This window comes from Phocoena sinus, chromosome 7 (genome assembly GCF_008692025.1).
Source record: "Phocoena sinus isolate mPhoSin1 chromosome 7, mPhoSin1.pri, whole genome shotgun sequence".
Taxonomy (NCBI): Eukaryota; Metazoa; Chordata; class Mammalia; order Artiodactyla; family Phocoenidae; genus Phocoena; species Phocoena sinus.
Window position 1 is genome coordinate 113,277,748 of NC_045769.1, and position 24,486 is coordinate 113,302,233.

The following is a 24,486-nucleotide window of genomic DNA, read 5'->3' on the forward strand; positions in this document are numbered from 1 at the left end:
GCCCAGATCTTGGCTTCTAAGTACCATTCTCCACTAAAAAGAACCAAGACCTCTTGAAGAAACATCTGATTTCTGTGCTGGAATATAAAACGTCTTGTTAAACCTAGAATTTTGTGTTGTGCCAGGAAACAAGGAAATATAAGAATAATCAGAACATGTTAGAACAGAGAAAATTCTACCAAATATTTAAAGAATTAATACCAAACCTTCACAAACTCTTCTAAAAAACAGAAGAGGAAGGAACACAGCCCAACTCATTCCAGGAGACCAGTATTACGCTTTAACCCAAATCAGGAGAAGATAAAGGTGCAAAATAGCAAAGCAATCCAACAACATATAAAAGGATTATATACCTAAAATATAGAAAGAGAGCAAGAATAAACCTTGTGGTGTTGGACTGAAAACTAAAGTATTGGTTTGAACCACTCATGGTTTTCATTATATAGATAAGATGCCAAAGGAGAAATAAATGCTTGTGGGTGTGTGTGTCTGTTTGCTGAGAGGGCCTAAACCAAGGACACCCAGTAGCAATCAGCTTTCCAAGCTCCCAGATCTTGTTTCTAAATTCTCTGATCCACTAAAAGGAACCAGCGTTCCTTGGAGAAATGGCTGATTCCAGGGCGAGGGCAGGGTAGGTGAAAGATAAGTTTGGAACACTCTATTGTGCTAGGAAGTAAGGAAGTGCTCAAAGAGTTATGGGGACACATCAGAAGGACAAACCAGCTGGAAAGGGCTCCCAATGGCCAAGTCTGGGGCAATTTGGGTGTCAAATGATGTATGTCATTATTTGAGTAAAACAGGATCCCATGAATCTGTACCAATAGACAGACAAACAGATGAGATGAGAAAGGAAAGTTCTCCCTTACAGAAGAACCGCAACAGTGATATTCCAAAAGGAATGACGAAATTTGAAAAATCACCACATGACAACTACCACAGTAATAATGGATCCAGCTAGAATCATCAAGATACTAAAAACTGGTAGGTGAAAATATGACAAGGGATAAGGTAGTAACACAGTCTCAAAGTATCTCCCCATGAATACTTATTAACACACTTTTATTAACTCCCAATAGAGAAACCTGGCAGATACTTTTAACAAAATAGTAAGAATTAACATCACCTGTAATGCAGCAAATTAACAATGCACACATCCCAATGGGATGCACTGAAAAGAACCCTGCATCATTCTTGTGGCGTTTCTGACAAAAACAGGAACTGAAGGATTGTTCCATATTGAAGACCAAAGATACAACACTCAACCTTGGGCTGGGTCCTAGACCTATAAAGGATACTACTGGTACAATGAGCAAAATCTGAATAGGTCTATGGACAGAAAGTAATCCTGGATCAATGGTAATGTCCTGATACTCAGGAAATATGCACTGAAACATTAAGGAGAGTTGGGGATTGTGCCCTACAGCGCTCCCGCCAACGGTTTAGAAACACTAACAACTGGAGAACCTAGGTAGACAGTACCTAGGAGTATATCACATAGTACACAGGCTTATACCATGTTCTATTTCTATGAACTACTTCTGCAACTTGTGTGTACATTTAAGATTATTTCAAAATAAAATGTTAAAGAAGAAAGCCCTTGACCTCTTTGGTTTTGGTCATGGTTTCTGCAATGATGCTGGCAGCTCCTGGGTCATCTGTTACTGGAATAAATGGCCGAGAAGAAGCTGAGGAAGCAGATGGGGTCACTGCGGAGGGGGTCACAGCATCCTCAGAAGAGACGATCTAAAATGAAGAAGAAAAGGAGAAACTTGGCAACATGGCACACTTCCCATCCAACTCCAAAAGCCTTACCCCTTGGGCCACCTGGAATATACCAGATTTTATAGAGGTAACAAGGCACTTACACAACAAGCTACCACCTCCAGTGGGCTCTGGGACAGCCCTGCAAAATCAACCATATTCATATTCCCAGGAGAACCTATTAATAGTCACAACAGGTCACATGAAAACAACTAAAATGAGCTCCCATTTCTTCAAGTTGGATTTTTCCCTGAAATAAGTTACAAAAATCTTTAGCTTTTGGAGCTTTCACGTTTCAGAACTTCAGATAAACAACTGTGCACTTGCATTTAGCAACTTTTTAAAAGAATAATCTGTTTCCATCTACACACGAAAAAGGCTCCTTTTTTAAAAAAATATTTATTTATTTGGCTGTGCCGGGACTTAGTTGCAGCACACGGGATCTTCGTCGCCGCATGAAGGATCTTTTTAGTTGTGGCAGGCGAGTTGCGGCAGGCGAGTTGTGTCATGCGAGCTCTTAGTTGCAGCATGCGTGTGGGATCTAGTTCTCTGACCAGGGATCAAACCCAGGCCCCCGTGCATTGGGAGCATGGAGTCTTAGTCACTGGACCACCAGGGAAGTTCCAAGGCTCCTTTTGCAAACAGAATATTTTCTAATTCAAGCCAAAAATCACAGCAGTAGGCACAAAAACACTCTGAATTAAGTGAAAGAATGACATACTTTACTAGATACAAATTAGCTACCTTTTCCTTTCTGATCAAATATTGCTTTATTGCTTTAACATTTATTTTTACCTCTCCTCTCTTTTCTTGCCATGGATTTGGACTCAGTCTGTCTTCAATATCAACAGCCAGCACACACTCCTCTCCATTCATGGGACTGGCCATGGCAGACACATCAGAAGTGGGTGCTGAGGAAGAGAACGAGGGACACTCCACCAGGGCAACCATGCCAGCTGGCATCAGGGCCCCGACCACGGCGTCTCTGTCAGGAGAGAAAGCCAGACCTGCAGTGAGCTGCCATTCACCTCTGCAGAAAGGAAGAGTCAGGGGGCAGGACAAGCGCTTATTGAAGGACCCCCTCATTTTTATAAGATAAGTATAAAAAGAGTTTTAGAAAAATACTGAATGTTATTACTATCCATCGGCTAAAAGCTAAAATACTTACTCCTGATCTTATTTATTGAATGACCACAGTGATGACAGGTGAAAAACTGCCAACATAAATATCAGCCTCTGTATTACCCTGAGAAATCTTCTTGGTCTGTTCAAGCCTGAGGGTAATTTTGTGTTTACTGAAGGCCAAATACCAAAGGTGCCTCACACAAGACAGCAAGGACTAAACGTCCTCTCAACAATAAGTCAGCCTTTGGTCTAAACTAATGTTCCTGTGTAAGTATTAATTTCTATTCATCAGATGCATAACCATGATACACTGATGGCTGGGGCACTTATTCAGGTTGTGAGAAAACAGCAGCAAAACGGTGGAAAACACAGCACTACCAAAACGCCTTATCAAAAGTGAAGGAGATGACAGGTGTCTTGAACATTACTGTATATTAGTAACAACTGATTCTTCCTCTCATCCCCCAAAATATGTTTAAAGTTTATTGGCCATAAAAAATAATGAAAATGTTCTTTAACTTGATTTTCTAATTCATATTTCAACCTCCATTAAAGAAAGCACAGATACCATCATTCACCATCAAAGGGTGTATGACCCAGAACTCACAGTATTTAAAAACAATACACACAACATTTTCCATCAAAAAACTACAAAAACCCAAAGCTTACATAGCTGTGGGATTTCAAAAGTTAGCAAACGAGCCTACCTGGCATACATGATTTGCAGTGCTGTAAGTATATGAGATAAGGCCTGCTGTTTCGCCAGATTTCCATCTAATGACAGGAGAATCTTGGCAAGAGAGGGGCGATTTGGTTTAGAATTATTTGCACCACTGATTTTATTACTGGTAGCAGAAGAGTCAGCATCAGAAGGCACACCTGAAAAAGGAAAATAAAATTTGGGTTCAATTGTTAAGATCACAGTTTGCTCTGTTTCTATCATTTGACCTTTCAGTTTAGTTCCAAGACACACTGCAATCTGCATTTTGCTATTTCACAAATTAAATATTAGTTTCATTAATGGTCTTTCAGAGTTTAAAAAAAATTATCTATACTTATCTAAAGAAGCTATTTTCAGCAAAGGTTCACTGTAAATGCAAACAGATATAAATACTTTTGCAAAATACACTTACAACAATCTACGCTATACATAAGTAAGCTTTGAAAATACTACAATAACTATCTGTATTTACTTATCGTTGAAATGTAAAACAAAAAATAATCCAAAACAATGGTGAGAAGACAAGATGTTCACCATATACAGTCTTAGTGGACACATGTTCCAGCTCACTGCCCTGAGACTTCCCAGGCCTCAGCAGAGGGAGAGAACCAGGTGGAGCTCAGTGGTCTCTGCGAGCAGAGGAAGTAGAGCTCAGAGCCAGGGAGTCCAATGTGGCCAAAGTTCACAGGACAGGATGAGAGGAGAAAGTTGCCCACAGAGTGCCCTGGAGATGTGCTGGTGCTCTCACTCACCCAGCTAAGGATGCAGCAGAAGCTGATGGGTGCCTACATAAAAGGGCACTGCCCAAAGCCAAAGAAAGAACTGCATGAAAGGACTGGAGACCCAGCACAGAGGCTGGGAGAAAATGGAGGGCCCAACTAGTGCCTGCTTCCATCCGCCAAATGGGAAGACCTCATAATTCACAAGACACTGAGTAGAATACTCAGTGGGGAAATAATTAGCCCCAGGCTAATATCAGGTCTGAATCCACTTAACAAATCCAAAACCAAGACCCAAAAAGATCAAACTGTTTGAGAGTAACTTAACTGTACCTAAGCTCAAGAAAATTTATACACACACAAAAATCTCCAGCAACATTCAGGTTAAAATTCACACTGTATGGCATCCAACTAAAAGTTACCCAGTGGGCAGAAAGGCAGTAAAATACCACTCAATTCGGAAATAAGAAGAAAAATCAATTGAGCTAAACAATCCAGAACTAACACAGATATTACAATCAGTAGACAGGTTAAAACATTTATTATATCTCTATTCCATATGTTCAAAAGAGAACCAGAGACATGAAAGATATAAAAATGCCCAAATCAAATTTCGAGAGAGGTAGCTAGGATGTCTGAGATTTAAACAGTTTGGTAACATTAACAGCACATTAGAAAATGAAGAAAAGACAAGTGAATTTGGAGACATAGCAATATAAGCTATCCAAAATGAAACACAGAAAAGGAAGTTAAAAAATGAACAATGTCATTTATCTGTGGAACAACTTCAAGAGACCTAATATACATAGAACTAAACCTCCCAAAGAGGAGAAAGAAAGGTACAGGAAAGAAATTTTTTGTGAAGAATAGTAACTGAAAAATTTCCAAATTTGTTGAAAATTAGAAACCCAAAGATCCAAGAAGCACAATGACCCACAAGCACATGAACCATGAAGATAAAAAACATGGAAATAAAGAGAAAATCCTAAAAGTAGTCTGAGATAAAACATGTTATGTACAGAGTTCCGGTAGAGAGCGCGGTGAGAAGCGGATCGCGGCCTTCTAGCCTGTGGCCCTCCAGGCCCTCCGACCTCTGGTCGGCAGGTGAACTGGGGGGCCCCCGGGACAGGCTCAGGCTGTGTCTTGCCGAGCCCCAGAGCCCTCACCGCAGCCGCCCACTGGCAGTGCCGGAGCCCGGAAGCAGCAACGAACTGCTCCCCCACCCCCACCTCCGCGACCTAATGCTGGCGGCCCCTCGGAGCCCAGATCCCGCCCACCGCCGGGTCTCTTGACCCCACGCTGCAGGGGTTAGGCGAAGCCTCCGGCAGGCCACCAAGGACATGGCGCCTTTGGGCGTCGGGCGTGGCAGGGCGAGAAGAATGGCGGCCACTGGAACACCGAACACCGCGGAGGGCCGTTAGAGCCTCGAGGGCCCGGGAAGGGGGGTCTACGTGGAGGTCAGCTCAGCCACTCTTAGGCCTTGGAGCCCGTGCGGATCCGAGACCTGAGGTGACCTCTCTGCCCCAGCTGGACGAGACCTCACCTCGTCCGGACAACGACGGACAAAGGCCTGAACGGGCCCGGAAAGTGTGCAGAGCCCCGACTGACGACGGGTGAAACGTTAGCGGGTCATCGGGCGGTTGGTCGTCGTTCTACCAAGACCCCGATGTCTACCTCGATAGAAATGGTAGAATAACGTACCACATGCCGCCAATAGGAAGTGCCAGCCACCCTTTGGTAAGATTTACTGGCCGTTTATAGAAGGCCTGTGTATATAATATGAAAAAGCTGCTCTCAACTTTCCCCCAACCTTTCGAAAGAAAACTTTTCGCTACATATAGGCCTTCTAGATGTGAAGAGGTTGCCGATGTATGATAGAGTTAAAGTCACATGTCTTGTAGATGCCATTTGTTTTTTTTTTTTTTTTTTTTTTGCGATACGCAGGCCTCTCACTGCTGTGGCCTCTCCCATTGCGGAGCACAGGCTCCGGATGCGCAGGCCCAGCGGCCATGGCTCACGGGCCCAGCCGCTCCGCAGCATGTGGGATCTTCCCGGACCGGGGCACGAACCCGTGTCCCCTGCATCGGCAGGTGGACTCCCAACCACTGCGCTACCAGGGAAGCCCGCCATTTGTTTTTTTAAAAAAACCGTAGAAAAGAAACGTCTTCTGGAAATGACTTTTCGAAATGGAGTTGTTTGACCGGCCTCTAGAGGCGACATCAGGAGCCACAGAGGACCACGTTTGTTCAGTGGGTTAGAGGACATGGAATGGAAGACGTTGAGGAGGAAGAAAAGATGATTCTGTGCCAGACTGGTCACAGTTAGAAGACATTTGCATATTAGAACCATTGTTTTGTGTGTGCATTTTACTCCTTACTATTGTATGTGTAGTTGACAGTAAGTACTTTTTTGAAATATCTAGTCTTTCTAGATCTTCTAAAGTGCCTGATATATGTTCAAAGTAGAGGTAGTAAAAAGACATTTTGTAAATATCATTTTGTTAAAATTCGTATGAAATGTTGCTTTGGGGGGGAGGGGTGGCCAAACCACTTTTTTGAACAGTACGCAGTATGCACTGTGTTTGTTTGTGCACTGGTTCAAGGTCGGGGGGAGGAGAAGGAAGTGCAAAGAGCTCTGTGCCAGTGTGTTTATAGTGATGCAAGATTAACCATTGTCTTTTTTATATTCCTGCATTTGGTTTCACTTTGCTGTGTATATAGTGTATATAATGGACAAATGAGTCCTAATTTACAACATCTGGTCTTTCTAGATGTTAAAGAGGTTGCCAGTGTATGACAAAAATAGAGTTAGTAAATAATACATTTTGTGTTAAAATTTCTAGGAAAGGTTGTCTTCTGAAAATTTGAGCATGATAGCCCTCTGGGTTGGTGGAGGGGGGAGAGAGAGAAGGGGGTTGGTCTTAGAATGGCTAGAATGCTGGTATTTTGAAGACAGTTTCAGATTATAACTGTAACATGTGTGCAGTTCATTCAGCACTGCTCTGTATATAGTGGACAAATTAAGTCCTTATTTGAAACATCTAGTCCATCTAGATGTTTAGAAGTGCCCAAAGTATGTTAAATGTAGAGGTAGTAAAATATCACTTTGTAAATATCTTTTTGCTAAAATTCACAGGAAGTACTGTCTTTGGGAATGTTAAATGTTAAACCACCTCTCTGAGCAGTATACTATTGTCTATACTTGTTCAGTGGTTTGGAGGAGGGAGGGAAAGAATTGCAAAAGGTAATATGCTAGTGTGTTCATATCTGGACGTTTTCAGACAAAACCATTTTTTGTATGTTCATTTTGTTTTGCTGTGTATATAGTGTATATAATGGACAAATTGAGTCCTGGTTTTGCAACATCTAGTCTCTAGATGTTAAAGTGGTTGCCAGTGTATGACAAAGTAGTAAAATGAGCACATTTTGCATACTTTATTGAAATTCATAGGAAAGCTTGTCTTCTGTAAATGACTTTTGGATATGAATTTGTTCAACCACCTCTAAGCATTACATATGCATGTACTTGTCCACTGGATTGGCGGTGGAGAAAAGGAAGTGAGGGAGGAAATGGTTCAGGCCAAAATGGTCATATTTAGAAGATACCTCAGATTATAACCATTGGTACGTGTGTGCAATTTTATTTAACAGTGCTGTGTACATAGTGGACAAGTTCTTATATGAAATATCTAGTCTTTCTAGATGTTTAGAAGTGCTTGATGTATTTAAAAGTAGTTTTAGTAGACTAATGCTTCTTGTAAATAGCTTTTAAAAACTGATGAGAAATACTGTCTTTGGAAATGGAATTGTTAAACCTCCTCTCTGAACAGTATACTCTGTGCTTGTTCATTGGGTTTAGGGAGGTGGGAGGGAAGATTGCAAACGATGTTTTGCTAGCAGGTACTAGAACATTTCAACTTATCCATTGCTCTATATCCATTGCTCAAAACGATGTTTTGCTAGCAGGTACTAGAACATTTCAACTTATCCATTGCTTGTTCATTGGGTTTAGGGAGGTGGGAGGGAAGATTGCAAACGATGTTTTGCTAGCAGGTACTAGAACATTTCAACTTATCCATTGCTCTATATGTTTCATGCATTTTGTTTAACTTTACTGTATATATTTTGTATATACTGGACCAGTGGGTCCCAATTTTATAATATCTAGTCTCTAGATATTAAAGATGTTGCCAATGTATGACAAAAGTAGAGTTAGTAAACTAACACATTTTGTACACTTTGTGTTAAAATTCATTGAAAGGCTGTCTTCTGAAAAGGGCCTTTGGAAGTGAAATTGTAAATCACATCTAAGTGACACCTGTGCCTGTACTTGCCCAATGTTGGATGGATGGCAGAAAGGAGGTACTGGAAGAAATGAAGTGTTCTAGATTAGAATGTCCCTATGTAGAAGACACTTTCAGATCTAAACATTGTTACATGTGTGCAGTTTATTCAACACTACTGTGTATATAGTGGACAAACTTAAGTCCTTATTTGAAACATCTACCCTTTCTAGATGTTTAGAAGTGAACAAAGTATGTTAAAAGTAGAGGTAGTGAAGTAACATATTTTGTAGATATATCCTTTTGTTAAAATTCATATGAAATACTGTCTTTTAGAAATGGAGTGATCAAAATGATCAAACCACCTCTCTGAGCAGTACACATTATTTTATTTGTGCTGGTTCAGGGAGAAGAAAGTGTAAAGGGCTTTATACCAAGACTAACCATTGTCTGGTGTGTCTCTGCGTTTTGTTTTACTTGGCTGTGTACATAGTGTACATAAAGGACAGAGGGTCCAAATTTACAACATCTAGTCTTCCTAGATGTTAAAGAGGTTGCCAGTGTATGAAAAAAATAGCCGATAAATATATTGTGTACACTTTGTGTTAAAATTCATAGGAAAGACTTCTGAAAACAACTGGAAGAAGTAAAATTGTTAAAATCCCCTCTAAGCATTACAGATGCTTATTATTCTTGTCCACTGGGTTGATAGAGATGAGAAGGGGAAGCTAGACTTCTAGGCCAGAGTGTTCCTGTTTAGGAGACACTTTGTGACTATAGCCTTTGTGTGCAGTTTCTTCAGTGCTACTACGTGTATACATAGTGGACAAACTTAAATCTGTATTTGAAACATCTAATCTTTCTAGATGTGTAAAAGTGCATAACATATGTTGAAAACAGAGAGTTAAAAGTAACACCTTTAAAGTATTTTTTTCCTGTTAATTCATAGGAATGCTTGTATTGGGGGAGTGGAAATTGTTAAACTTGAGTCTTGGAGAGTAAGCTGACTCGCTGGGGGGGGAGGCGGGAAGCAGACAGGGAAGGAAGTACAGAGAAGGGATCTGTGCCCATGAGTCTTTAGACAAGTTCAGATTGTCTAACCATTGTTCTACTTGTGTGTTTTAGTTAATATTGCTGTGTATTAAAGAATAAGCGAGTCCTAATGCCCAAAGTATATTAAAAGTAGAGGGAGTAAAATAACCCCTTAATAAATGCCCTTTTGTTGGTTTTTAGGAAGGGCTGTGTCTTCTGGGAGCGTCTACATTAATCTACCTCTTGGAGCTAGGTATAGTCCTGTACTTAGTCGCTGATATGCTGGAGGAGAGGTAAGAGGAAGGGTGAAGGGAAGGGCTCTTAGCTAATATCTCCATATCTAGAAGACAGTTTTAGGTTATAACCATAGGTGTAAATGTGCATTTTTGTAAAGTACCAATGCTTATTATGGACAAGGTTCATTCATTATTTTGCAACATCTAGGCTTTTTAGGAGTCCTGAGGTGACAATGTATGTGATAAAAAGTAGAGCTAGTGAATTAACCAATTTGTAAATATCTTTGTTATAACTGGTAAAAAAGTAGCATCTTGGACATGGAATTGTTAAACCATCTGAGAAATGTACACCAGGACTTGTTCATTAGGTTGGCAGCAGAGGGGCAGAAGGAAGTATAAAAAGGAGGGCAGTATGTGGATGTGTTCCTTTTTATATTTTGATGATAACCATTGATGGTGTGTGCATCTCTTAGCTGTACTATAGGAATACATTGTTAAGTAATTCAGTGGAAACATACCTCCTTGCTAATACTTTAATAGTTTAGATCAGATAATGAATCCTCTTAAGAGCATTATACTTTGGGTACTCTGTTGCTTTATATCTCATTTTTTAATTGAACATTAAGGGAATGCAGTATTTTAATCATAACTCTGCCAATATCTTTATCTAGAGGCCTGTTGCCATTTTTGTCTTTTCTGAAGTTTTTGTCGCCAAGAAAGGATTACATTTTTTTTCCTTCCAGATTGAGTTGGTGTAGTGTATTTTTGGTTATCAAAATACTCATAGCTTTGGGACTTTGAAATGGTAAATATTCATGATGTGTGAAAAAGCATGATACATAACTGTATGATCTTAATTACATAAAAATGGATGCTTAGTTGTTTAAATATACAAACGAGACCTAGAAGGACACATCAAATGGTAAACTGCTTGTGATGATAGATGACTTTGTTTTTTGCTTCTTGTGTTCTTTGGTTTCCTATTATGCACATGTTAACTTTTAAGAAATAAATGTTATTTTGAAAACCTTAAAAAAAAAAGATGTTATGTACAGAAGAACAAAGTAAGAATGACAGCAAATTCTCAATGAAAACAATGTCAACCAAAAATTTTATACCCAGCTAAAATATACTGCAAACATAAAAAGCTGAAAGGAGGAACCCCAGACCTGAGCTACAAGACATAAAAAAGTAAGTCCTTGGGCTTCCCTGGTGGCGCAGTGGTTGAGAGTCCGCCTGCCGATGCAGGGGACACGGGTTCGTGCCCCAGTCTGGGAAGATCCCACATGCCACGGAGCAGCTGGGCCCGTGGGCCATGGCCACTGAGGCTGCGCGTCTGGAGCCTGTGCTCCGCGACAGGAGAGGCCACAACAGTGAGAGGCCTGCGTACCGCAAAAAAAAAAGTAAGTCCTTTAAGCAGAAGGAAAATGGTGCCAGATGGAAATATGGATCTCCACAAAGGAATGAAGAACACCAGAATGTATCACTGATTCACTTTGTTATAAAGCAGAAACTAACACACCATTGTAAAGCAATTATACCCCAATAAAGATGTTTAAAAAAAAAAAAAAGAACACCAGAAATGGTAATTACATGAGTAAATATAGAGATATTCTTTTCTTTTTAATTCATTTAAATAGATAACCTAATGTTCAAAGAAAATTAATTTTAAAAACTGTCACATTTACAACATACAAAGAAATGTATAACAACAACAGCACAAAGGCTAGGAGGGAAGAAATAGAGGTATACTGTTGTATAATTCATATACTATACATGAAAGTGTAGAATCACCTGAAGGTAGACTATGATAAATTAAAGGTGTATAATATATATCCTAAAGCAATCACTAAAATAACATAATAAGTTAGAGCTCAAAGAAAACAAAGAGAAAATAAAATCATAAAGAACAATTAACTCAAAGAAAGGCAAAAAAAAAGAGAAGAAAAAGAACAATGAACAGCTAGGACTAACAGAAAACAAATAGCAGGATACTGACTGAAAACAGATACATTAATAATCACATTAACTGTAAGTGAAATGAACACCCCAATTAGAGACTGTCAGAGAAAAAATTAAAAAGCCAAATACAACTATATGTTTCATACAAGGAAGTGTCTTTTAGTAGGTTAAAAGTAAAAGAATGGAAAAGATATACCATAGTTTGCCGTAGTATATGGAGTACCATAGTTTAAGTACTATATAGCATTGGTCAAAAGAAAGCTAGAGTCACTATATTCATATCAGACAAATTTGACTTTAAAGCAAGAATTTCAAAGCAAAGGGATAAAGAGGGTAATCTGTCATAATGATAGCAGAGTCAATTAATCAAGGAGAGAAAAGTAAATGTCCACATTAGGAAGATCCTAAGCTTCTTAGAAGAAAAGAATAAAGATAGGGGAGATCAGTGAAATAGAGAACAGAAAAACAATAAAGAAAAATCAAGGAAACCATAAGCTTGTTCTTTGAAAAAACTTAATAAAACTGATAAACCTCTAGGAAAGAGAAGGTACAATTACCAATATAAGGAATGAATAATGACATCACTACAGAGTCTACAAATGTTAAAAGAAAAATAAGCAAATATTGAGACCAACTTTATGCCAATAAGTTCAACTTCCATCAAAGACACAAATCTTACTAGAAAAAGAAAAAACAGATAACCCTGAATCTATTAAAGGAATTAAATTTGTGGTTAAAAAACATAAAGAAACTGCACAAAGAACTCTAGGCCCAGATGGCTTTACTGGTGAATGCTACTGAAAGAATACCAATTCTACACAAAATAAAAAGGAAAACTGAAAAGAAGGGAACACTTACCACTTCATTCTATGAGACCAGACAGAGATACTAATAGAAAATTACAAACCAATATCCATCATGAACAAAGAGGTAACAGTTCTTAACCTTTTTTTTTTTTGGCAACTTGAATACAACAAGGTACAAAAAAAATAATCCACAGGTCAAAAACAAAGCTGAAAAGAAATTTTTAAAATACATAAAACTGGGCTGTCATGGTGGGCATGCTGAAGAAGACCACTGGCCTTGTGGGACTGTGGGTATGTAAGAGTCCACACAAGAGGCTAAAAATATTGTATACAAAGATTCTTTATGTTCTTGGACAAATCCTTAAAAATGTACCATATAAAAGGTATACAGAATAGATTACAAATGAGAAGCTGCGTATGGTTTAAAGTGAAGCCAGATGTTAAAAAATTAGAAGAGCAATTTCAGGGTGGCCAACTAGAAGAGGTGATTCTTTAGGCTGAAAATGAACTAAGTCTGGTGAGAAAAATGGTGGAATGGAAACCATGGGAGTCTTCAGTGGAAGAGCCTCCTGCCAACCAATGGAACATCATTAAATGACTTGTGTTTTCATGGGAAACTGATAATAATTAAATATTCTGTTATATTAAAAATGTTTCCATATTCATCTTATAATCAAGAAAACTGATATAAAACATATTGAGGAGACTTGTTAAAACTGATGATTATGGTAATAGGGACTTGTGAATCAATTCTTGATTTGCAGAGCATTCATTCAAATTATTTCCAAGATGATATTTTTTAAGAAAACAAAGAGGTTGTGGGAAGATTTGAAATTTAATTGGAAAAATTCCTATAGATTTTCAACACAGGGACCATATTTGAAAGATGAAGTATTTTTAGTAGTATCTTCAACACAGCATTTACTTTTTTTCATTCTGAAAAAACATAAAAGGTACTTAATTATTATTTAAACAAATTTATAGGTCACTGTTTGAAGTGAAGTAGTAAGAAAAAAACCATCAAATTAGAATTTGTTGTATGCTTGAGAAAACTGATTCGGTATTTGAAAGATTTGAGAAAACTGATTTGGTATTTGAAAGATTTTTATTTATAGTGGTAGTTGGAAAAATTTTCCTTTTGTCTCATTTAAGGAAGTTAGCTTTCTGGCCCTTTGCCTTTAGTTTTCTAGATCAACCAAAGTACATCAGGATAGAGAGAGAATTTCTGTAAAACAAGAGACACTAAGAGTTCCTAAAGTTTATCCAACATATAGATAGGCTTATATTCAAAACATCTCGCTGTATGGTTATAACTTCAAAGTGGAATCACTAAGTGGTTTTCACTAATTTCCAATATGAGTGCAGACTGGGTATCAAACAGAAGATAAATGCTGTTCAAAGAATGAAGCAGTATGGCAAGTTTAAGGTTAAATAAAATTACTTTTCATATGTCCTTAAAATACATATATATAACTGAATGAAAATGAAAATACAACATATCAAAATTTGAGAGATGTAGCTAAAGCAGTGCTGAGAGGCAAATTTATAGTACTAAAAGTTTACAATAGACAAGAGGAAAAGTCTCAAATCAATGATCTAAGCTCTCACCTCAAGAAACTAGAAAAAGAATAGAAAATAAACATAAAGCAAGCATAAAGATGAGAACAGAAACCAATAAAACTGAAAACCGATAAACAACAGAAAATCAAAGAAATGAAAAGTAGCAAAACCAGGTGGGGTTTATTCAAGGTATGGAAGACTGACTCAAAAAACTTAATAGGAATATTCATAGCAGGTTTTACTTCTAATAACCCCAAACTGAAATAATCCAAATGTCCTTAAAAAGATCAACTGTATTTCTACACACTAGCAAGGATCAACTTGAATATTTCTAGATAATAGCAAAGAACAAAAGAAATTATTAAAACACCATTAACAACAGATGAACAATATGAAATATTTAGGGATAAATATGACAGAAGATATACAAGACCTGTACACTGAAACTACAGATTATTGCTGAGAAATGTTAAAGATCTAAACAAATGGAGAGAAATACTACATTCAAGGTCTGGAAGATTCAATACTGTGAAGCAAGTCCCAAAATGATCTATAGTCAGTGCAATCAAATCTCCAAGTAGGCTATTTTATAAAAATTGACAAGCTGATTCTAAAAGTTATATGGAGGGGCTTCCCTGGTGGCACAGTGGTTAAGAATCCGCCTGCCAATGCAGGCGACACAGGTTCAAGCCCTGGTCCGGGAGGATCCCACATGCCATGGAGCAACTAAGCCCATGCACCACAGCTACTGAGCCCACGTGCCACAACTACTAAAGCCTGTGCACCTGGAGCCCATGCCCTGCAGCAGGAGGGGCCACCGCAATGAGAGGCCCATGCACTGCAACGAAGAGTAGCTCCCCCTCGCCACAACTAGAGAAAGCCCAAGTGCAGCAACGAAGACCCAATTCAGCCAAAAATAAATAAAATTTTAAAAATAAAAAAAATAAAAGTTATATGGAAATGCAAAGGGTCTAGAATACCCAAAACACACTTGAAAAAGAATAAAGCTAAAGCATTACCAAAGCTTGAATTCATTCTTTTATAAAGCTACAGTAATCAAGACAATGTGGTATTTGCATCAAAATACAAAAATAAATCAACTAAACAGAACTGAGAATCCAGAAATAGATCCACACATACATAAACAACTGATTTTTGACAAAGTGCAAATTCTTTCAATCAAGAAAGGATATTTCTTTTTGACAAATGCAATTGAAACAACTGGATATCCATATATCAAATATAAATAAATAAATAAATTTATTTCAATCCATACCTCACACCATATATGAAATTTAACTCAAGATCAAGCATACACGTAAATAACTAAAACTACAGAACTTTTATAAGAAAACAGGAAAAGAATCTTTATGATCTTTATGATCTTGAGTCAGGCAAAGGCTGTTTAAATACAACATTCAAAAGATAAAAATGGATAAACTTGGACTCATCAAAATTAGAAATTTTTTGCTCTTTAAACTTCACCTAAGAGAATGAAGAGACAAGCTACATTGGGAGAAAATATGTGCAAATCATATATCTGATGAAAGATGCGTACCCAGAATACATAAAAAGTGTTCAAAACTCAATAATAAGAAAACAACCTAGGTTTAAATACAGGCAAAAGATTTCAATAGACACTTAAAACATATTTGGGTGGTAAATAAGCAAGATGCTCAACATCATTAGTCATTAGGGAAAAGCAAAGCAAAACCACAATGAGATAACCACTACACATCTACAAGAATGGCTAAAATTAAAGACTGACCACACCAGGTACAGACACAAATATGGAGAAGCTAGAGCTTTAGAACACTTTGCAAACAGTTTGCAGTTCTTAAGAAGATAAACCTACATCTACCAAGAATTCCTCTCCTAGGTATCACCCTAGAGAGAAATGCAAGCGTATGTCCATATAAAGACCTGTACACAAAGGTTCACAGCAATTTTATCTGTATAGCCAAAATTTGGAAACAACCCAAAAGTCCATCAACAGGCAAATGAATAAACCAACTGCAGTATATCCATAAATAAAATGCTACTCAACAATAAAAAAGAATGAAATACTGATACATGCAATGTGGATGAATCTCAAAATAATTATGGTGAGTGAAAAAAGTGAGATTAAGAAAAAAGTACATGCTGTATGACTTAATTTATATAAAACTCTGAAGGGCAAACTGATCTATAGTGACAGAAAGCAAGTCAGTGGTGTGCAGGCAGGGTGGGTTTACGAAGGGCACACGGGAACTCCAGGGTGGTGCACGGGCTCATCCATTACCTCACCTGTGATGATGCTCTCCCAGGCATGCACAGATCAAAGCTGATGAAAACTACACTTTAAAGGTGTGTGGCTTACTGTATGGTGATCACACCTAAACAGAGTTATTGAAAATACCAAGTGCCTATACATGTCAGGTGGTTATTATAAAGTCTCCCCTGTTTGCACATGTGCACAGCACTGCCAGACCTGACCTGACCACAGTACAGGAATCAGCCTTGCACTCCCTTCTCAAGTTTTCCTTCCAGCATAAATCACAGCACAGTGCGCCATGATGATTCTGTGGCTGTGGTTCAGAATGCAGTTAGCCCGGTGCCACAACCCCTAATCTGGTAGCGACACCACACATTCTATCGACGGCATTGCTATAGCATACAGAGGGGTCTCAAATAAAACACAAATCTGTGTTACCTAAATAGGAAGCACCTAAAGGGTCTCTTGCGGTCTGGAAGAGGACGGGCTCGTGGACAGAGGGTGTTGCCACGTCGACGGTTGTCCATGCCACACTGTGCGAAGACCCGCAAGCCACTCGCGTGATCTTCTGGCCTTCTAAGCCTTGCACAAGTGTGGGCTTTCTATTAACCGTGGTCGTGCCATTGCCCTGCTGGCCGTGGTCATTGTCACCCCAAGCATATACCTGTTAAGGGGGAAAAAACGGAATTTTTCAACATTTCAGAACATTTGCTCTAAATTTACTTCAAAATTCTTGCCAATGACTACAGATGGGTATTTACTTAATATCAACCCAATGAATTCATCTATTTTGTTCTGTTACAGGAAGCAGGGAAGTCCTCCTCTTCAACTAAATATAGTAACTTATTTTTTCCTTTATTTTGCAAAGAAAAATGATCAAAAAAATATGCTCACTTTTCAAGGAATTTACTTCTTGGCTTTACAGAATTAGAAAGTATAATTCATTTTTAATTCATTTGATTAAAGTACAGTGTGCTGATTTGTTGTCATAAGTCAATGTCAAAGTATATCATCTATGAGCTTGTCACGGGATGGCCTCTCATGGTGGAAGAACGAGTAACACTTGTCAAAGATAACTTTATTTCTGAAATGAAGTACATATATCTCCCCATCAGGTATTAGAGTGGGAAACCCCATGGCTTTATAGCCTGCATCAGTCAGCAGCTCTTTCCCAGGTACGCTCACCCATGCTGACAGTTAGGCAGATATACACAGGAACACAATGGACAAAGCCCACCCTCCTGGTGCCCCAGTACCGGGACTCATGTCGTTTCATCATGTTACACTACAGACAAAAGGACATGTCACAGGCTCGCTTACCTGCCCCGCGTCAGTGACCGCCAGGCAGTGCAGGGCCCCGACGGCCACATGCACAATTTTCTTCCCTCTCAGCCCTTCCACCACCTGCGGTTTCCGCACATGCACATCAGAGCCGTGGCCCAGCCTGAAGTAGTCCCCCTTCCCCCTGCAAGGAGGTCAAGAGCGAGCATTTTTAATACATGATTATGGTGCTGGCAATGCCCCACAGGAAACCACTCACTGTCACAGCACTAGAGGCAGCTCAATGATAACATCATACACAATTCCCAAGGTCTTTGAAATTACTGTTATTATCATATTGTTCTAAAATAGTATACCATTAATTCAAATTAATTCATTAATTCTGCTAGCAAGATCCTTCATGTGTGTTTTCCATTTAAGTTACTGAGGTAGGTTTCATCTAAAGAGATTGAAAACATGGCACACAAGCTCAAATGGCTCTTAAAAGACCTCTCTGCTCTAATTCTTCCTCAGCTGCCTTTGGGTCATGATACTCAGGCTTAGGCCATCACACTGCCTGGCCGTGGTCAGCTGGATATTCCATTCCTTTCTGATTTAGTAAAATAATCTTTCACTAGAAACAAACATGAACTTTTTCAGGGATCAAATAAATCAGAAATCTGTTTTCCACGCATTTGATCACTAGGCTTCTTGCACGGCAAAGCAGCAGAAGAAACCCTATACATACAACTCACCTAAACAAGAAACGCAAAACTGAAACCATTTCCACGAAGATCAGGAACAAGACAAGGTTGCCCATTCTCACCACTATTACTGAACATAATTTTGGAAGTTATAGCCACAGCAATCAGAGAAGAAAAAGAAATAAAAGGAATCCAAATCGGAAAAGAAGACGGAAAGCTGTCACTGTTTGCAGATGACATGATACTACACATAGAGAATCCTAAAGATGCTACCAGAAAACTACTAGAGCTAATCAATGAATTTGGTAAAGCAGCAGGATACAAAATTAATGCGCAGAAATCTCTTGCATTTCTATGCACTAATGATGAAAAATCTGAAAGTGAAATTAAGAAAACACTCCCATTTACCACTGCAACAAAAAGAATAAAATACCTAGGAATAAACCTACCTAAGGAGACAAAAGACCTGTATGCAGAAAATTATAAGACACTGGTGAAAGAAATTAAAGATGATACAAATAGGTGGAGAGATATGCCATGTTCTTGGATTGGAAGAATCAACATTGTGGAAATGACTCTACTACCCAAAGCAATCTACAGATTCAATGCAATCCCTATCAAACTACCACTGGCATTTTTCACAGAACCAGAACAAAAAATTTCACAATTTGTATGGAAACACAAAAGACACCGAATAGCCAAAGCAATCTTGAGAATGAAAAACGGAATTGGAGGAATCAGGCTCCTGGACTTCAGACTATACTACAAAGCTACAGTAATCAAGACAGTATGGTACCGGCACAAAAACAGAAATACAAATCAATGGAACAGGATAGAAAGCTCAGAGATAAACCCACGCATATATGGTCACCTTATCTTTGATAAAGGAGGCAAGAATATACAATGGAAAAAAGACAGCCTCTTCAATAACTGGTGCTGGGAAAACTGGACAGCTACAGGTAAGGAATGAAATTAGAACACTCCCTAACACCATACACAAAAATAAACTCAAAATGGATTAAAGACCTAAATGTAAGGCCAGACCCTATCAAACTCTTAGAGGAAACCATAGGCAGAACACTCTATGGCATAAATCACAGCAAGATCCTTTTTGAACCACCTCCTAGAGAAATGGAAATAAAAACAAAAATAAACAAATGGGACCTAATGACACTTCAAAGCTTTTGCACAGCAAAGGAAACCATAAACAAGACCAAAAGGGAACCCTCAGAATGGGAGAAAATATTTGCAAATGAAGCAAGGGACAAAGGATTAATCTCCAAAATTTACAAGCAGCTCATGTGCTCAATATCAAAAAAACAAACAACCCAATCCAAAAATGGGCAGAAGACCTAAACAGACATTTCTCCAAAGAAGATATACAGACTGCCAACAAACACATGAAAGAATGCTCAACATCACTAATCATTAGAGAAATGCAAATCAAAACTACAATGTGATATCATCTCACACCGGTCAGAATGGCCATCATCAAAAAACCTACAAACAATAAATGCTGGAGGGTGTGGAGAAAGGAACCCTCTTGCACTGTTGGTGGGCATGTAAACTGGTACAGCCACTATGGAGAACAGTATGGAGGTTCCTTAAAAAGATAAAAATAGAACTACCATAGGACCCTGCAGTCCCACTACTGGGCATATACCCTGAGAAAATCGTAATTCGAAAAGAGACATGTACCACAATGTTCATTGCAGCTCTATTTACTATAGCCAGGTCATGGAAGCAACCTAAGTGTCCATCATCGGATGAATGGATAAAGAAGATGTGGCACATATATACAATGGAATATTACTCAGCCATAAAAAGAAACGAAATTGAGTTATTTGTAGTGAGGTGGATGGACCTAGAATCTGTCATACAGAGTGAAGTCAGAAAGAGAAAGACAAATACCATATGCTAACACATATATATGGAATCTAAAAAAAAAGGTCATGAAGAACCTAGGGGCAAGATGGGAATAAAGACGCAGACCTACTAGAGAATGGAACTGAGGATATGGGGACAGGGAAGCGTAAGCTGGGACAAAGTGAGAGAGTGGCATGGACATATATACACTACCAAATGTAAAATAGCTAGTGGGAAGCAGTCGCATAACACAGGGGGATCAGCTCGGTGCTTTGTGACCAGCTAGAAGGGTGGGATAGGGAGGGTTGGAGGGAGGGAGACGCAAGAGGGAAGAGATATGGTGATATATGTATAACTGATTCACTTTGTTATAAAGCAGAAAATAACACACCATAGTAAAGCAATTCTACTCCAATAAAAATGTTAAAAATAAATAAATAAACAAACAAAAAAAAACAAGACAGACAAGTTTGGGCTAAAATTTCTCCAATGTTCTTTTCTAAACAGCCCAGTTATAATGGGAAATTTCTTATAATATTGTCATTAATCCCAACTCAAAATAAATTGAAAAACAAAGATGCCTGAATGAGAAAGAAAATAAAGGTTTCCCCCTCCCTAAAAGGCCCCAAACAGACACACTGACAGATGACAGGAGTTTACGTACCACGTCCACACCACTCCCGACTTGGTGAGGGCCAGGGAGAACTGTGCTCCGCACTCGATCTGACACACCCCCTGTCCATTTAGTCTCTCAATGTTCTGGGGAATGTTACAGCCTTCGCTTCCTCCCCGGCCCAATTTTCCAAAGTCACCATCACCCCAGGAAAATACCAAACCTAGGTTTAAAAATATATACTTTAGGCCAGTGTCTCACAATGTTCCTCCCCCAGCAACGTGGAGTCAGGACAGGACTCACCTTCATCAGTCAGAGCCAGGGTCTGTGCATCTCTACTTCCACACGCCACCTGGATTACTCTGTGACCAAGAAGGACTTTCACCTACTCAATCACAAATTTAAAAACAGAATCAAGCACAGGCACTAAGAAAGCAAGGGGGATTTTTCCCCACAGACTGAAAGCCAATACTGGTCATGTCTTTATGAACTGTCCTAGACTGGGAGCTTATCTTCTCTGGAAATCAGCAGGTGGTAAATTTTCTGCAAGCAACAAAAATGTGTATAATCACCATTTTGGGCTTCAGCTGTGTTGTGTTATCCCCATGTCCCAAGCGGCCGTACTCTCCGAGGCCCCAGGTGTACAGTTCACCACTGGACGTGAGGGCTGCACTGTGCGAGCTCCCACAGGCAATATCCCGGATTCGCTTGGTTTTCAGGGCCTCTATCAGCCGTGGCTTGTCACAGTTCCTAAAGCAAGATTAAATAATACTCCCTATAGTCAATCCAGCCTTTTTAAAGAAGAAAGAAAAGGACATCAACACTGAGCCACATTTAGTCAAAACAACATCTTTAGATTGTTAACTATCAAACCTTAAAACAGAACATGTGAGGCCAAACCACATTCATAGACAATTTTTAAATATATTTTTAAGTTCCGTTTTCATAAATAACCCATCCTACTCAATTTTCTACAAAAAACTATCAAAAAGCATTCACTATTATTAACAGTAACAGTTTCTTATTAGCAAGTAATGAAGAAAATATTCTTACATTCTACTGAAGTGTCCAAGTTTGCCATCGTCACCTTCACCCCAGGAAAACACTTTCCCATCAACAGTTAAAGCTGTAGCGTGCCGTCCACCTGCAATATTCACACAGGGAGAGGCTGCCAAAGTTGGTTTACAAAAGTTAACAGCACAACTACCTATTTTTCCTGGCATGCAGTAGGTGTGAATATGTGTTGAATAACTGAGTAAATAAGATGAACATTTTAGGGTGACAAATATATAAAATAAGTGAACATTTATTAAACTACAAAGTTTAAGTCCTACAAAGAATTTTACTCGCAAAGAAGCAGCAAAATGATATTATTTATTAATGGGGTTGCTGCTATGTTAAGTATATAAAGGGTCAAAATTCAGATGGAAAAATAAGTACATTTGTGATTAGACAAATTATGAAATGCAGTGGCAATTAGGCTTTTGTGAAATGTACCTAAACAATGGAATTATTTAAGCAAAAGTAACATCAATTGCAATTAAGGCACTATGCTCACTCTTCCCAAAACAATCAGCTCATGCTTTTTCCCCAGTATGCCTCACTCTCCTAGTCCATCCACCCCAGCTCAGGACTGAAGAGCATTTCCTCTCTGTCACTTGTGTCCACCAGTTCCTAGGCTCCTAATACCCATTTGCACCCTATCCCTTGCCAACAGAGCCCACATGATCCAGGGCAATGTGCTCAGCTAAAAACCACGCTTCCCAGACTCCCTTGCCCACAGAGGATGGTGACAGAGGTGCGACAGAAGTGAGTGAGGCTTCCAGAAAAGCTCTTTGGAGGGGCAGAGTGGGCCTGAGGAAAAGGCCTATCTTATACGTTCACCTGCGGCTGCAACGGGGGTGGACAGCAAGCTAGTGCACCTCACAGGTACTGAGGCTGCTACACTGGCCCTGGACCCCACCTCCAGGTTTCTACAGAGAATGGTAAAATGCTATCTTGCTCAAGCCACTACCGTTTGGATTTTCTGTTTTAAGGGGTTAAATCTAACCCTATCCAGTATAGACACGAACTCAGTTTGTATCTAATTCAGTTCATTTCCTCAGAGCACAGGGCTTTGAAATGATACTCAAAAGTTTCCTGAATTGAAGCAGTGTGATTTTTTTTTTAAATGGTTCTTTCTTATCACTGGAATTTACAGGTACTGGGAATCTGATGAAAGTTACAGGCTCTTTCCCCAGAAAAGTAACACATATTTAAGCACAGAACATGATGACTGCAGAGATGCTATGAACCTGAGACCACAAGCTCCAAGATTAAAAGCCCCCTCCTTTGGTGAGGTATGCCCCACACGCCTGGAACGCCAGCAACCACTGGCCTCCAAGAAGCCTCGGGCAGCAACAATAATTAAACTCTAGACCACCTGGAGTTTTACATTAACCAACTTTTATTCCTAACAGTTAAGTAAAATTTGAAAAAGAATGCAAAGACACCTTAGGGGAAATTGTTTATGGCCCCAGTTAATTACAGAGCACGAACAACAAGCTTATCTGTGCACCAGTGCAAAGCCTGGCCCTTACCTGAGTGAACGGCCACCTTCTTGACCACGTAACTGCTAAGAGCTGTGATCTGTCGAGGAATGGGCACAGTCCCACTGGAGAGGCCCAGCCCCAGCCGGCCATTCGTGGCTTCTCCACAGGCATACACTTTCCCTTCCACTGTCACTGCAAGGAACAGGAGTGAGGAAAGGACTCACTTTTCACAATGCAACAACTATGTTTTCAGTCCTAAGCATCATATAAAACTTTTTAAATATTAGAATAATCATACCTGCAAACAAACTTTTAGAACCACCAGCCACCTGTACTACATTTAAAGCAGACAGTGTCTCAGAGAATGAAGGAACTTTTATCTAAAACAAGAATTTTTTTAAAAAATAAAGGAGAAAAGAGAGAATGTTATTTATACTTTTAAAATTACAAGTAATCTTACTAGATGGTACATAGAATTACTGTTAATTTACATGGTTATATTAACCAAAGTTCTTGTCTCTTAGATATACACAAGTATTTTAAGGATGAAATGATATACTGAGATTGACTTTAAAATGAATAGGGGTGAGGCTGTGTAGAAAATAAAGACAAAAATGTGACCATCTGCAACTGTTGAAGCTGGTACAGGGACAAGAGGACTCAGGTCCCTTTTCTTTCTACCTGGGTACATCTGAACATATCCATAATACAAGGCAAAAAATAAAATACACATAATGTAAAGATATAAACAAACATTTGGTAAATTACATTTTATTTCAGGTCATGTCCTGCTCATTCTTGTTAATTCTAAGAAATTATACACTTAAATTTCCCATTAGAGATGGGTGTGATTTAATTTAAAATTATCAAAGCCCCTGTCTAAGAAGCCCTTTATGATTCCTATGTGTCAGAAAGTATCAAATAGTCACTACTACTGTGGAAGAAGGATGTTCATCCCAACCGTGAAGCGCCAACCTACCTTTCATGTGCAAACCCCAAAAAGGGCCATGCCCTCGGGACCCCCTAGACAGCCCCTGTCACAGCTGAGGCTCCC

General features: G+C 39.1%; 1 protein-coding gene and 1 pseudogene across 4 annotated transcripts in view; one reads left to right on the top strand and one right to left on the bottom strand.

Annotated features, from left to right (window-relative positions):
• Positions 1–24,486, bottom strand: part of HERC2 (HECT and RLD domain containing E3 ubiquitin protein ligase 2) — a 231,499-nt gene that overhangs the window by 49,954 nt on the left and 157,059 nt on the right. For all 4 annotated transcript variants that reach the window (XM_032636780.1, XM_032636779.1, XM_032636778.1 and 1 more), the window contains 11 exons: positions 23,731–23,812; positions 23,481–23,624; positions 21,955–22,045; positions 21,474–21,651; positions 21,205–21,286; positions 20,953–21,124; positions 17,779–17,923; positions 16,897–17,122; positions 3,594–3,765; positions 2,557–2,746; positions 1,603–1,743 (listed from right to left, as the gene is read on the bottom strand). In XM_032636780.1, coding sequence (XP_032492671.1) covers positions 1,603–1,743; positions 2,557–2,746; positions 3,594–3,765; positions 16,897–17,122; positions 17,779–17,923; positions 20,953–21,124; positions 21,205–21,286; positions 21,474–21,651; positions 21,955–22,045; positions 23,481–23,624; positions 23,731–23,812 — 1,623 coding nt within the window. The remainder of the gene's footprint in view (positions 1–1,602; positions 1,744–2,556; positions 2,747–3,593; positions 3,766–16,896; positions 17,123–17,778; positions 17,924–20,952; positions 21,125–21,204; positions 21,287–21,473; positions 21,652–21,954; positions 22,046–23,480; positions 23,625–23,730; positions 23,813–24,486) is intronic.
• Positions 12,891–13,242, top strand: LOC116756770 (annotated as a pseudogene).